We start from the raw sequence: 15,343 nt of genomic DNA, 5'->3' as shown, positions 1-15,343 counted from the left end.
TGCCCTCTCCCCGGACAAGGCCCTGATGCTGAAAAGTCAGCTTCGCCCATCAATTTTATAGCGACAGCGTAAACGTTATGTCATTGGCGTGGAGCCACAGTGAGTCAGGCTGGGCCTTGGGCAGCTGCCTGGAGAGGGAGACGGGGAGAGCAGATCGCTCTGAAGTCCAAGGTAGAGAACATTGGCACGGCCAGCCCCAGGAGTGCCAAGAGCGGTCCCAAGTGCAGCCCGAAATACCGTAACAATACACATGTAGCCTACAAACAAGCGATATTTGCCAAAGAGGCTGGCTGGACCTGGAAGGCTGGCAACGGGGGAGAGCGAAGCTGCGTGTCGTGCAGTTTCCTTTGGGTCCGTGCATGGTGAGAGGGCTGCTCCGGGGGGCAGCTGGGTGTACAGGCTTTTCTGTGCCTATTCCTGTGCCTCCAAGGGACTCGACTCCTTTGTGTGTTAAGATGGAGGCAAATATATTAGAGGAATAAATTGGAAAAAATAGCAGCAGCTGTAGTTGTAGTGACTCTGATTCCTGCACTTGAATTTTCAGCATGTTTCACAGATCTGTCTGTGACCCTTCAAAAATATGGGCGCTAGACAGCTGACAGCACTGGGGAGCACTGGTGTCACTGCTGGGCAGGCAACGTGCTGGTGGAAAGCTGCCTGAGGATAATGGTTAGGCAAATGTTAATGACTTGTCAGCGTCTCCAGTTCATTTATTTTTATCAACACGCTGAGCTTATAACTAGAGGCTGTATTGATCAGTGCAGCTATTGACACTTCCATCACCCCCAGCCCACGTGTCGTGTCTTGAGACTGAGGAGGGAGAGACAAGCTTGTAGCATGTCCTGTACGAAAGGTCACAGCAGCAGCTCTGGGTGCTACTCGAATATCCATCACGAATCATGAGAATGAATGCTTTTCTTTGGTGTTATTTACTGGGACAGTTTAACCACTTCCCTCTACATTAACCTTCCATATGGGATTTTGTTGGTGGATCACGGGGAGCTCAGAAGTTAGAGGGCCACTGATTTCTGCAGGGCTGGGATCAACCGGCTGCATTGTGCTGGTCTCAGCAGAGGGGGAACAGAGGCTTGTCAGAGCAGCAGGAGGCAGTCCTTGCCCTTTAGTGCTCTAAGCTGCTTGGACAAGTCCCAAGCACTGGCCGTTTCCAGCCGCACGTGATAATAGATTGTCAATGGGAATTTGTTTCTGAGTTCTCTGTCCACGGGTAGTAAACAGTGGAAGAACACTGGGCACAGGGACCTCCTGTCTGGTGGCACCGGGGAACTGGTAGGGATGGCAGAACGTGTTTCCTGACTGGTTGAGATCTTCCTGTTGATCTTGCCTTTCTGGAAAGATTCTCTCAAGCAAGCTTCAGGCAAAACCTGCAAGAGGGACTTGTTCTGGAGGTAAAGCAGATTTGTCTCCAGAGCAGACACAGTGCAGAGTGCAGGACAGCTTCCTCCCACCTGCCATCCCTTAGCCGAGACCTCACAGCCAGCGAGACCGTGGCCCATTTCATCCCTGACTTCTCTCCTGACTTAACTACAAAGGACAGGGCTGTGGATTATGGATTTCCTTCTTTTTCAAAGCTGAAGACCCACCATCTTACTCATTTGCGTTGTTCGTACCACCTGCATCTCAAAGGTCTCTAAGCTATCACGGCACCCTTGGGCAATCAGAGTTTTGCGCTGTTATGACCCCAGCTCAGGACTCAGTGACCCAGAAGAGCAGGTTACACCCTTTAAGCTGTCTCTGATCAGGATGTTAAGTACAATTTTTGTGCTTGCTTGAGCCAGAAGAGAACCTGCCCCTGGAAAGGCTGTTGAAAATGGTGGGTCAGGAGGAGTTTGGGATGGAGACTTGATCCTGCCAGTTGCCTGCAGAGATAGTTCCCAGGGTGCTTATAGGAAGGAGAAACAATCTGTCATACTCACGTAAAGCCACAACACAAGTCAGGTTCACTACCTGTGCCTGCTTCTCCCTGTGAGGTTTTGTCTGCTTACACCAGACCGAGCTTTGGCCCAGGGTGGGTGTGCCGCAGCAGTGATCCAGCATGGATCCATGGCTGAGCGAGGAGCTGTTCTGCTGGTCTCCACGTGCCGTTGAGAGGCTCCTTTCTGTGGGGTTAATTCCATGGCCAACTCTTTGTCCTTGGCACCGAAGCCTCAGAAGAAGAACTAATGAAACACAGAGGAAGGAAGGAAGGAGCTTTGATTTCCAACTTGCGCTGCCCTTGTGTTTGCATGAAAATCCATCCTGCAGCGCAGGGAGGGATCAGAAGGCCACGAGACCAGGCTGCCGGGCTGGCTGGGTCACAGCTGTGCTCCTGTCACCCACAGAGACCACTGGGTGCCTGGGTTTGAAAGGTTACCTTGTCCACAGCCTTAATTGGTCCTTCGTGTGGGGGTCGTGGCCCAGGCAGTGGCTGACAAGCATCTGCTCCACCCCGGGTGCCTCTGGGGACAGCGATTGTGGTGAGGAACCGGAGTTAAACTCTTCTGTCTGGTACTGATGCTGCAAGGAAAGAGAGAGCACTGGAGGCTTCAGAGAAGCAGAGAGGTGGAGGCACAGAGAAGTGTCCTGATCTTTGCAGCTGCAGGATAAAGATCAGAAATGGAACAGAGTTAAGGACCTTTTGCAACAACTTCCCCAGCAGCTCAGCTGTAACGTGGAGAATAACTGACTCCATGGCACTGGAGTTCTCACTGCCGGCAGGGGCAGACCTACTGTTAAGACACAGATTTTACATAAAAAAAACCCAAAACCACTTCAACACAATTTTTGTGTGCCCATGGAGATATACAGAAGGGTTCACATGAGTGTTGCTTTTAAAGTTGACCCTTTGGAGATGAAGTGGCATTGGTGGTCTTCAGTCACTTCTGCTGAACACCTCCAAGGCTCCAAAGCTGTCCTCGAGTGCCAGTGAGCAAGCCTTAATGCTAGAGCCATGAGATTTTTTTCAAATAAGAAAAATAGACAGGAATAGCTTCCCTCAGTCTTCTGCCTTGCCCAACCTTTATCCTGTACGAAAACCAAAGACGGTCAGAAGCGTTCTGCCTTTTTGCAGGTTCGTCACTCACACTTTTTCGTGACAGATTTGGAATGGTTTGGGTGAGCGCGTCCCAGGGAGCTGGATGTCCAGATGGCCAGCATACGCATAAACCTTGCATTACACCACACCCAAAGGGAAGCCAAACCAGCCCGTATGCTTCCCTCTGCCTTCCCATCCACTTCACACTTGAGTTCAGGGGCTCGTAGGAAGGTTCTGGCTTGCTGCTACAGGAATAGGTTAGCTTGGATGTGAAATCTCACTAGCAGTGATGGCAAACAGCATTACAGGCATGAGATACGGTGCCACCGGATCTCACTGAGACTATACAAAGGATTGTCCCAACAGTAAATTTTCTGGTGGTTTATCCAACCCGCTCTGAAGGAAACCAAGCGATGTGGTTTCTGCCACTTCCCTTTCAGAGTGCCTTTCTCAGCCAGATAACCCCTGCACTGGGGAAACATTTTCTCGCCGCATAGCCTCATTTCCAAACAAGTTTCATGCTAACTCCTTCCCGCAGTGTCCCCCGGGGGTGGGGATCCTACGGAATTAAGGGCATACTGCCAGAGAGGTCAAAATGCTGCAGGTTTTTTCGAGGTCAGGAAGCGATGGGCTGTAAATACAACCATCAGCGTCCTGCTGGTCCAACAGCTTTGCAATACACTTGCCAATGTACCTTTCTCAATGCATCTCTTTTTTTCCCCCCTCTCTGCTTATAGCTGTCCTGATGTCGCTGTAAATTCATCCTGGAACTTCATTTGAGGAAGAGACCTACTGAATCAAAGGCTTCCTTCTGCTCTTCCCCTTCCCATAACTTCCATCGAGATGGCATCTGATAGCCCCGAGTCACTGATGGCCCTGTGCACAGATTACTGCCTTCGCAACTTGGAAGGGACTCTCTGTTACCTACTGGACAATGAAACTCTCCGGCTCCATCCTGACATCTTCTTGCCAAGCGAGATTTGTGACAAACTTGTCAATGAGTACGTTTCATGCCTGTGGAGAAGCTGCTTTCTGGTTTGGGAAGGAGCTGGGCGCTCAGGGAAGGGGGAGTATGGCTCTGTAAAACGAGTGATGGGAAAGGTGGCTGGGAAAAAAATTCATAGGGCTGGTTTTTTTCCCAGTTGATGCTCATATTGGAAATAAGGATTTGCATTAACTACAGAAGGAGGTGTCCCCAGGGGTTATTGCACTGCTATATATCATTCTAGTCTCTGTGGAAATCACCATTTCCACACAGGTCAACCCAGAGTGAAACACAGGTCACTGCTGCTTCCAAGAATGTCAGGAAGCAACAAAGGAGCCTTCCCATTTCCCACCACTGAAACACTACAGTTCGCTCTCAAGCCAGAGAAATAAGAGTGCAAAGTGCTAACAGATGTTAAATTTTAAGGCTGTTACTCCCATAGCTTTACAAAGCAACCTGTTTCCAGGGAGTTGTATAATTTGGCTATCACAGTCTCTCTTGGCTGACCTCCTGCCCACAAAGTCTAGCAGAAAACTTTGGTTCATTAATTTTCTGAAAAATAATGATTAAAAAAAAAATCAAATTACTAGCTTTAAACAGCTAGGGGAAAAAAAAAATCCCTGAGTCTGTGCTTGCCAGAATCCAGTTTGCTCACACACACACACACGTGACCTTGCACAAAATCCTTGCCTGAGATTCTCCTAAGGATTCTGGGCACAAAGAGGTAATAGGCCAGCTCCCATGACCCCAAAAAGCTATTCTGGACAATCAGGAGGAAGTCTGTGTGTACTTACACACTTGTCACATCTTCTCGTAACCAGCGAAGGTGCTGGAGCTGTAGCTGAGCCTCTGTGTTGTGCTGTGCTAACGCTGTTGCCCCAATACAGGTATGTGGAGTTGGTGAAGACAGACAGCATCTTCGAACCCCATGAAAGCTTCTTCACCCTGTTCTCAGATCCCCGGAGCACCAGGCTGGCTCGGATCCACTTGCAGGAGCAGATTGTGCAGGACCAGGACCTGGAGGCCATCAGGAAGCAGGTGGTATTGCACTGACAGCCTCCCGCTGCTGCTTCGCATAGCTGCATGGGCACCTGCTAGATTCCCAGGCACACAGAGGTTCCCAAAACTCCATCCTTCGCTGTCCAGATTTTCTCTGGGAGAACCTCAGCTTCTCCCTTCTCAGCTCCCAGAGCCACTGTAGCGAACGGGATGGGGACACTGGTCAGGTTCAGTGATGTGTGGTCTGAGGCTCTCCCAGTGGGAGGTGTAGCAAACAGGGTAGGCACTCTACCTGCAAAATATTTCTAACTTTGATTTCCCATCTTCCAGGATCTTGTTGAGCTCTACCTGACTAACTGTGAGAAGCTGACAGCCAAGAGTCTGCAAACCTTGGTGAGCTTCAGCCACACACTGATCTCCCTGAGCCTCTTTGGCTGCTGCAATATCTTCTATGAGGAGGAGAACCCCGGAGGCTGTGAAGATGACTGTTTGGTGAACCCCACTCGCCAGGTGTTGGTCAAAGACTTTACTTTTGAAGGCTTTAGCCGCTTGCGCTTCCTGAACCTGGGCCGCTTGATCGAAGGGGTAAATGTGGAGACGTTGCTTCGGCCTTTGGCCTCCCTTGCAGCTCTTGATCTGTCTGGGATCCAGCTGAATGACGTGGGATTTCTGACCCAGTGGAAGGACAGTCTGGTTTCCTTAGTGCTTTACAACATGGACCTTTCAGAGGAGCACATCCAAGTGATCGCACAGCTTCGCAAGCTCAGGTCAGCAGATCTGTTCTTCCTTCTTTATCCTTTTCCTGTCTTTTAGGAATGGTCGACTTGCATGCTAATGGAGAGCTACCCACTGCTGGTTTGAAGTTCTAAACCTTCCCATGAGCAGGCTCATTGACTCACTGTACCTCTGAGATGTCTAAAGTCAGCCTGAATTTTGCTTGCAAAAGGACACCAGTTGCCAGAAACTGCCTCTTGGAAAAACAAAAAGCAACACACACACCCCACAAAAAAAACCCCCACACACCACAGCTGCACACAGAAAAAAAAAGGAAAGAAAAAACCAACCAAACCCAAAAACACCCCACCCACCCCACCCCCTAAACAAAACAGAGCAGCTGAACACCTGAGAGATGGCAAAGAATTACTGCAGATGTGCACATACACTAATATAGTGATAATCACACTGTGAAGCTCAGTCCTTGTCAAACGGGAACATCCAAAGTTTCAGCCTGGCTCTGAGATAAAACTGGGAAAAACTCTGGGCTCAGCCTGTCTCCTGGCTGTGCTCTGGGGAAGCACACTGTGCACAGATGGTGCAACCAAGGGAGAAGCCGTGTGAATAAATAGGCACCCCTGCCCTAGCAGCGCTGACAGTGAAATGATTTCCTGAAACAGAGTCGAGACAATTGCTATTCAAACTGCACAGCGGTATCAGGAAAGAGATCCAGGACTTTCCAAGCCAAAGAGAAGGGCCTTACTAATCACACAAAGGATACCGTGCGATGGCTTACTTGGTATCGGCTCTGCTGACTGCAGACACCAGGGGGTACCACGTTAGTGTATGGCCTGGGAGCCTCAGGGAAGTCCTGGAGAACATTTTCTAAACCCCAGTACTTTAACTCCCAGTGACTTGCAATGAAACTTAGTCTACAACAGGTAGAAGACACTTCTGGGAGTGGGATGTTGGGTCCTCTCTTAGGCAGCTTACAAAAGTCTCTCCCAAGGGTCTTAGCTACTGCTTGGCAGGCAGGAGCAGCCCCTGTCCTGTAAGGGACCCCACCTGTGCATGATGCCTGGTCAGGTTGTCCCACCACTCCCTCAGCATCAGGGTTTCCCCAAAGCTTAAGCAGTTAAATACCTGAATAGAAATGAAATCAGGGCAGTGTAATAGCCTGGGGTGGAAAAAACAGAAGATTGGAGAGGCAGACAAAAACTTGTGTAACTTAATTTGTGGGATGAGGCAACAGATGTTTCTGGGGATGCAAAAATCCTGGCTTGCATCTTAATCACCAGGCAGAAATGCTCAGGTGGCTGCTGGGATGGAGCTTGGGAAAAGCAGTTCCCGAGCCTGAAGCAATTTCCTTTGTGATGTGTGGCCAAATGATTCACTGTGCTCCGCAGACCTCTGCCAGATACCTGCCTGCTTCAGTTAGACACCGGGCCAGATGGTACTGAACCACATTCCTGCATCTTGTGAAGGAAATCATAGTAACAATAAATAAATAAAAATAATCACACTTGGCTTGTCATCTTCCTCTGGTAGGGGCAGAAACCCCAGCTGATGCTTTCCAGGCTCTGAGCTCCTCTCTGTCATTTGCAGGCACTTGGATATCTCCCGAGACCATCTGTCCAGTTATTACAAATTCAAGCTGACCCGGCGGGTTCTAAACCTGTTTGTGGAGAACTTGGTAAACCTCACTTCGCTCGATATCTCAGGGCACACCATGCTGGAGAACTGCACGATCCCAAGCATGGAGGAGAAGATGGGCCAGACGAGGTAAGGACACAGCAATTACCCAGGTCGGCTTGGATGGATAACTAAAAGATGAATTAAGAACAGTTCTCTTGTAAAGTTACTGCTGTTTCTGTTGCACACGTTTATCCCTTCACACAGGATCAGCTGGGGTGAATTTCTAGTGTTACATTTAGGAGAAGCCGACTGGTGTACAGCTGGTCTAGCTACTGTCACCATGGAGCGGTACAGTCAGAGTGAAGAGAGAGCAGGTCGCTGTCTCTGGGGCAGGAGACACCTGAAGAAACATGGTACCAACATGAATGATCTCTTTTTTTTTTTTTTCTCCCCTCTCAGCACTGAGCCAGCAAAGAGCAGCATTGCTCCCTTCCGGGGTCTGAAACGACCGCTCCAGTTCTTGGGCCTTTTTGAAACATCTCTCTGCCGCCTGACACATATCCCAGCCTACAAGGTAATTGCCTACAAGAATATTGGCACTGGGTACTTGGCAGAAGTTGGAAGAACATGAAAATTACCAGCTGCCAGTAGAGTGGAGTTCTGAGGGTCGTGGGTGTGACAACGGAGCTCTGACCTTTCAATAGCTACTTGATAACGCAGGAAAACTACCAGAAGGCAAGACCGGTACCTTTACAAGGGTAAAAAGCATGCCTTTTGGACAAGGGCATGGAAAAATCATCCTGCCTGAAGGACCAGGATGTCTGTGACTATAAGAGGATTTAAGACAATAGGAGCCTTACTTGTGAATAGCATCCTCCTGCCCCAAAGGTGCCATTTCTTGTCCCTCTGGGCTGAGAAGTGACTCAACCTCTTTGCTCTCATCCCAGGCCAAACCCTACAAAAGCAGGGCAGAGGGAAGTTGTACCCTTCGACCTTCCAGATCTGTCCTCAGGAGTTCCCTTCTCATGTTGGTTTTCCTCCATCATTTCTTCCCTGACTCTTTTTGTTCCTCCATGCCAGGTGAGTGGAGACAAGAACGAAGAACAAGTCCTGAACGCTATCGAGGCTTACACTGAACACCGGCCAGAAATCACCTCCCGCGCCATCAACCTCCTTTTTGACATTGCCCGTATCGAACGCTGCAGCCAGCTGCTGCGAGCCCTTCAGGTAAGCCCCATGCCAGCATTTACCTCACCCTTACAAGGGAAATTCTGCAGCCTCAGTCTTTTCTTCACCCTGGGACACCGTATCGGGCCATTCTGGAGAACGTTCCAGTAGCGTGGTGGAACTGTGTACCTTCATTCCATAAGCATGTTCCTGCAGTGCCTGGGTCACTTCAAGGCTCCACAGCAAGTCAGTGGCACTGAAGCTTCATGTTGCTTCTCCACAGCTGGTGATCACAGCCCTCAAGTGCCACAAAGATGACAAAAACATCCAGGTGACGGGCAGCGCGGCGCTGTTCTACTTGACCAACTCCGAGTACCGCATGGAGCAGAGCGTAAAGCTGCGGCGCCAGGTCATCCAGGTGGTGCTGAACGGCATGGAGTCATACCAGGAGGTCACAGTAAGAGCAGCCCAGCGTCCTTTGGCTCCCGTAGTCCTCCCTCCCTGTATTAAGTCTTCAGCCTGGTGTTAGCATTTGGGTCTTCTAAAACTCCAGGACGTGAGCCAAGGCAGACACCAGAGAAGCTGTTGCCCAGAGCTGCTCCTTGCCTTTGCTCAGTGATGGGAATTACATGCAGGGTACTCCCGGCCACACAATGTTCTCTAGAACAAGGGGCAGAGAGCGATGATAGCAAGGCTCCTTTTTATCAGATTACAGTGGTTGAAGGGTGCGTACAACACACAGCATTGGGGGTGTTGAGTCAACAGAAAGAAACATCTGCCAACACCCTGTACTGGAAGCTAGCTGACATACACGATGATGCCACTGGCTTGCAGAAGGGTAGAAAGTCACAGGCAGCGATGAAGTGGCTTGGAAAGTGATTGTGTGGCCATGTGAGACTAGAGTGACAGCGAGAGAGAAGAGGGTACCAACAGAGCACGGCTCAAGCAGAGTGCTAGACAGGAGGGCAACAAGAATTCTAGTGGTTATAGTCAAGCAGGAAGATGGTTTCAGTACCAAGCAGCAAAGGGCCATGAGGGGATGGGTCCATGTTTCCTTAGCCACCTGGCCCAGTGTTTGCTTCCTTTTGACCCAGGTGCAGCGAAACTGCTGCCTGACGCTGTGCAACTTCAGCATTCCCGAGGAGCTGGAGTTCCAGTACCGCCGAGTCAACGAGCTGCTGCTGAACATCCTCAACCAGAGCCGGCAGGATGAGTCTATCCAGCGCATTGCTGTGCACCTCTGTAACGCTCTGGTCTGCCAGGTGGACAACGATCATAAAGAAGCTGTGGGCAAGATGGGGTTTGTCATGGTTGGTATGGTCCCAGGGTGTCTACTTACCCTTAACCCGGGCTAGCACACTTCCCTTGCAGCAGTCCCCCAGGTGGATCCAGCCAGTGATCCAACCTGACAGTATCCCAGGAGGGAACTAGTGTCCCAGCACTGCTGACTGTCCTGGAACCTGTCCCTCCACGGGACATGTTTTACTGGCTTGCCAGCACTGGAAGTCATGATCTCAGAGCCAGGCTGGCTGTGACAGCGGGGAAGCAGTGTGACCTTATACTGTACCTCTCCACCACACCACATCACTCCCAGAACTGGTACCACCTTTTGACTAGCTCCTTCTGCATCTCCCTGAGTTTGTATCAGCTTCCCAACTCATGTCAACTCATATCCCTCACCTTTTCCAAGAGCTGCAGCAGCTGCTGCTTTGGTGCCATTACACCACGTTCCAGGCTTTGTCGTACAAATCAAAACTGACTTGACTGCAGACTCGACAGCTCGAGTCTGTGACATGCTTCAGCTCTGTGAATGCTTGCAACGTTGAACATAACCCAGTCCCACTGGTTTAGAGAAAGAGATACCCAGTGGGTTCTCTACAAGGGATCGCAGTTGCCTATGCCTGCAAATTGGCTGTAACCAGCCCCGCAGTGCTATAGCTGCTAGTTTTAGCTCTGTGATTCTTGAACTATTCTCACTCTTCCTCTTCCTCTGCCCACAGACAATGCTCAAGTTGATTCAGAAGAAGCTGGCTGATAAAATGGTGAGTGCTTCCCCCAAAAACATATACATAGAGGATTTTCTCTTCAGTCTGACTTAGGCATAGAGATCAGTCCAGAGTGACAGCTTCTCTGCCAAACACAAGACATCTCAGCTGGTGCTGCAGAATTTCCTCGCCCAGGGTGGGGGCAGGGGAACGTGAAGGGGGTGGAGGAGCAGAATATTAAACAAAAAACCTACTTGCTTACAAATTAGAAGTGAATAACAAGGTTTTCTTACCTCTGGAGCCGTCTAGGGTGATACCAGAGAGGAAACCAGTGGCTGGTTTGCACTGGGTTCTCACATCAGTGAAGCTCTGTTTCTGTCCCTTTCTCTTGGGCTCTGTAGTGTGACCAGGTGATGGAGTTCTCCTGGAGTGCCCTCTGGAACATTACTGATGAGACCCCTGATAACTGTGAGATGTTCCTTAACTACAGTGGCATGAAACTGTTCTTGGAGTGCTTGAAAGTAAGTATATCTGATTTCCTCTGGAGGAACACTGACGTTAGCAGGGGAGATGCAGGGGCCTGGGCAGGATCCCTGGCTGTGCTGTTCTATCAGCAGTACTTCCTATGTTGAACAAGCAGAAAGGAAAAAGCTTGCGTATTTGCTTCTTTCTTGCATCCATCCACGCAACCAGGAGAACAGGAAAACTTACCCTCAACACATCTTCCTCTCTCCCCATCTTTTCTACAGTCCCCACTCAGTAGGACAACGGTAAATACTGGGCCCTGGCCTTGATTCTTTAATTTCACTTGTATCTTGAACACTGGAGATTCCATTTGGTATCTGCTAAGGAACCACTGCTGACTGTTGTGAAACAGCCTTTCTAGACAAGCTGTACAATCTTTTTCTGGGTTTGTTTGTTGTCAGTATCACCATGGCCCTACAGTTGCATAATCCTGTTCTTCGCTTGCTTAGGAGTTCCCGGAGAAACAGGAGCTGCATCGCAACATGCTGGGCCTCTTGGGTAACGTAGCAGAGGTGAAGGAGCTCCGCCCACAGCTTATGACCTCCCAGTTCATCAGTGTGTTCAGGTGAGTGCCTGCTAACAAACAGCTGGGCTGGGGCAGGGTGAATGCTCCAGAGCTCTGCTCCTGCATCACCTGGAAACTTTTAAACCTCTGGTGCACAAGTGCCTCTAAATGTTCTCTTCTCTCGGCAGCAACCTGCTGGAGAGCAAAGCAGATGGGATTGAGGTCTCCTATAATGCCTGCGGTGTGCTCTCCCATATCATGTTTGATGGTCCAGAGGCTTGGGGTATATGTGAGCCCCACCGGGAGGAAGTTGTAAAGAGGATGTGGACAGCCATCCAGAGCTGGGATATCAACTCCAGGAGAAATATCAACTACAGGTGAGGAAAAGTTTGGCTCACGTAGGAGCCAGGATTGTCACAGGAAGCAAGCACCAACAGAGAGAAGGGAGGAGGTACGGCCCAGCATGGAGGCTCTGTTTCAAGTGAAGAAGAAGCATCCTCAGGGAGATATTCTCTAGTGAGGGTGTTAAATCTTGCTTTGAAACTTGTTACACAGGCTGCTGGAATTAGACACCTTTCCAGGCAATTCCTATGGGAGAGGTGTGGGAGTCCAACAGAATTCCTCCTGCATGTTTCTGGTGAAGTTGTGTAGTTCAGGAAATCCACGATCTGACTATCTGGGACTGCCTAAGCCTTTTTCTCTGAAACCGCTGGCCTTCACCTCCTGAAGTCTGTTTGCTTTTCCAAGTCACATAGTTTGCTGTAGCTTTTAGATATTTAGACACCGTTTGCAGAAATCCCTTTGAGGGTTAATACAACTGGTGGAATCCTCCTGTCAGAGGGTGTCAGGTACTCTGTATTGCCACCGCGCCTGGCAGGGATCCAGAATGAATGGCATTCCAGTGCCTGAGCTACCCTATAGACGCATTATTGTCAGAAAAACACACCAACCATTGCACGTGAGCTGCCAGCTTCAGCTGGGTGTCATTTTGCTTTGGCCCCTGTGCAGGAAGCTCAGTGCTGCTGGGTTGTGAGGAAAGGCAAAGGGTGGAGATCAGTCCTTGGACTCAGTTGCATTCTTCGCAGCTATTTATCTGGGCAGCATGTTTATGCTGCAGCGGTAGGGCCTGTGCGCCTGCCAGCGTTGCATGTGACACAGCCGTAGTCTTCAATTCCAGAATCGTTGACGTGCCAATGGATTTACTGCTATGGTATCTGGGAGCACAGGGTTTCTATCGCTTTGAGTGGCAAAGGTGCTGAAAGAAGCAGCTCTTGGATTTTTAACAACTTCTGCAATATTCTTGTGCAGGTCATTTGAACCGATCCTTCGACTTCTTCCACAAGGGATCTCCCCAGTCAGCCAGCACTGGGCTACCTGGGCGCTGTATAACCTGGTCTCTGTCTACCGTAAGTTCCCTTTTCCAATCACATCCACTGCACTGTAAAAGTTTAGCTGTGTAGGTAGAGAGAACCTTCTGAGAATGCTGCAGGAATGTCCAGGCAGCACAGCCAGACAAAAACCAGTGAGATTTAGTGCGCAGGAAATTCCTTCAATGTTTCGGTCCTTCTGGCCATGCTCTTATGTTCTCGGGCATTTTGTGTCCGTTGTTTTCACAGCCAGGGCAACCCTTGCAAGCTGGCTCCATAAAAAAATAAAAGTTTTGTGACTTCTCAGGCCACAGGCTTCTCCTTCCCCTCCTGTCACTCTCTGCACCGCTCTTGTGAAGGTTCACAAGGATCTGTTTTATTCTCTCTGCAGCTGACAAGTACTGCCCGCTGCTGACCAAAGAAGGTGGGATTCCCCTTCTGAAGGACATGATTAAAATGGCCTCAGCACGGCAAGAGACCAAGGAAATGGCCCGGTAGGAAACCAATGTCCTTTCATAAAACTTAGCTTTCATTTAATTTTTATTCTTCTACATCAAGTAAGGCTGCCAAAGAAAGGCCTGTAGTGGTGTGTATGAGGGGTGAGAAGTGAACACAGGAGAAGAGCAGGAAAAAGATGAAAACAGAAGACTAGAGAGGGGTTTAGAGGTGGGCAGTACACACAGATCACTCAGGGTTGATGGATGCCAGGCAAACTGGTTATAGAAGTGGTGCGTTGGAGAGGGGAGCCAGATCGCTAACTGCATTGTATGTAGATCGTCTCTGATCATCGCTATGCTCCAGACTTGTGTGGGCTCCCCGTCCAGAATCTTACTGGCCTGTCATGAAAATTGTTGACTGCACAGCCAAAATGAGAGGAAACTTCAAAAGCTGGCGAGAGTCCATCACCTTTATGAGCTTCCCTGACTTACTGCATTACCTGACCTCCCTTTGGAGGCATTCTTTCAGAGTTTGAAAAGCCAGCTGCAGTTTCAAATCACTGGCAAAGCGAGAGCTATGATTTCATATCTGCAGGAGGAATATAAGAGAGAGGTAGAGATCAGCTGGGAATACACACCTTGGCAGCAGGCGTTCCCTGTGGCTGAAGGGTTGATAAATGCTGGAGGGGACTGAAGCCTCTCACCGTTAGGCAGATGGCGTGTGGCGATGGGACATTGCAGGACTGGTAAATTAAAATAGGAGCAGCAGGGACAGGTGACAGCAGAGCGAATGACAGGCATCCATACACACGTTTCCTGATGTGATTAAAAGTTGTCTGACAGCTTGGATATGGGGGTGATGAATGAACAGTCACATATGGATCTGGATATATACTAATATGATTTGACATTCTGAGGGGATGAACTGGGAGCTCTGAGCTGCTTTTATGGAGTGCACTGGTTTTGACACCAGTATTGGTTGATGCATATCCCACAAGAGACTGCCTGCTGCAAATAGCGTGCATTTACAGAGACACCAAGCTGTTGGACAGTTCTTACGTTACTGTCCCACACCTGCAACAAGCTTTAAACTAAACCCTCTCTCCTTGTCCTTGTTTTATCCCTAGGAAAGTTATAGAGCACTGCAGTAACTTTAAGGAGGAGAACATGGACACTTCCAGATAGAGGCAATCACCTCACGCCTCTCGCCAGCACTGTATCCAGCTTCTCTCTAATTCACTGTACATAGGGAGGACTCTTTCTTACCAACTCGCCTGTTGGAAGGAAACTTTATGTGTGTGTGTGAGACCCTCAGTAGATGAAGGTGAACTGGGGAAGGGGGGAGGGACTTTTTGCACAACAAAATGCTTTCCTTAAATTAGTGGACTTTTTTTGTTATGAAGTTTCAGGTTGAAGTTCTGTGTGTATGATTTCTGTATAAAAAGAAAACAAAAAACAAAGACAACTACATTATGTATCTTTTAACCTTTTAATTTTAGGCGACACAGAGAGCCTCAAATGACCATGAGCTTGAAGACCTAGTTGTGTGATTGCTAGTGTGAGATTTTTATTTCCCACTTTTTAGAAAATTCCCTTTTGCTGTATTGCATGAGGTCCTGTAATGTCTGCAAGAACACCAGTTCTGAATCGGTATTGGCTGCTCAATGGGGTTACAGGCAGCAACGAGTTATTTATTTGGTTAGAGAGGTTGGGGAGCACAATACCAGAGAGTTAGACCAAAAGAACTGACCTTTTTAGTGATATTTGTACATGGAAGAAATGGGGAGGAAAGATCTTTCAAGTCAATTCACTCCCTTAAGGGTTTTTTTTATAGAAGACTCACATTAATGGAAGCACTGCTACCTCTATGTGGGTCACGCGGAAGTAAGACATTCCCATTAAAGTCAAGAAGTCTGTTTTGTCCCCTTTGGCAGTACAGTGGGATCTGCCAGCCCACCCAGCCTCATCAGGCCAGGGATGACCATTAAAACCA

General features: G+C 49.1%; 1 protein-coding gene across 1 annotated transcript; it reads left to right on the top strand.

The window, feature by feature from the left end:
• Positions 1 to 3,768: 3,768 nt before the first annotated feature.
• ZER1 (zyg-11 related, cell cycle regulator) lies at positions 3,769 to 15,046 on the top strand. The gene is made up of 15 exons (XM_010076703.1): positions 3,769 to 4,032; positions 4,904 to 5,054; positions 5,346 to 5,782; positions 7,335 to 7,511; positions 7,824 to 7,938; positions 8,445 to 8,591; positions 8,815 to 8,988; positions 9,626 to 9,841; positions 10,532 to 10,573; positions 10,918 to 11,037; positions 11,491 to 11,606; positions 11,735 to 11,923; positions 12,855 to 12,952; positions 13,305 to 13,407; positions 14,478 to 15,046. The coding sequence occupies exons 1-15, from the start codon at positions 3,875 to 3,877 to the stop codon at positions 14,533 to 14,535; spliced, it is 2,301 nt and encodes a 766-aa protein (XP_010075005.1). The 5' UTR covers positions 3,769 to 3,874; the 3' UTR covers positions 14,536 to 15,046.
• The last annotated feature ends 297 nt before the right edge of the window (positions 15,047 to 15,343 follow it).

This window comes from Pterocles gutturalis, unplaced genomic scaffold (assembly GCF_000699245.1).
Source record: "Pterocles gutturalis isolate BGI_N339 unplaced genomic scaffold, ASM69924v1 scaffold51653, whole genome shotgun sequence".
In the NCBI taxonomy this organism is placed as follows: domain Eukaryota; kingdom Metazoa; phylum Chordata; class Aves; order Pterocliformes; family Pteroclidae; genus Pterocles; species Pterocles gutturalis.
The sequence above is the reverse complement of the archived record's forward strand: the minus strand, read 5'-3'. Positions and strand labels throughout refer to the sequence as shown.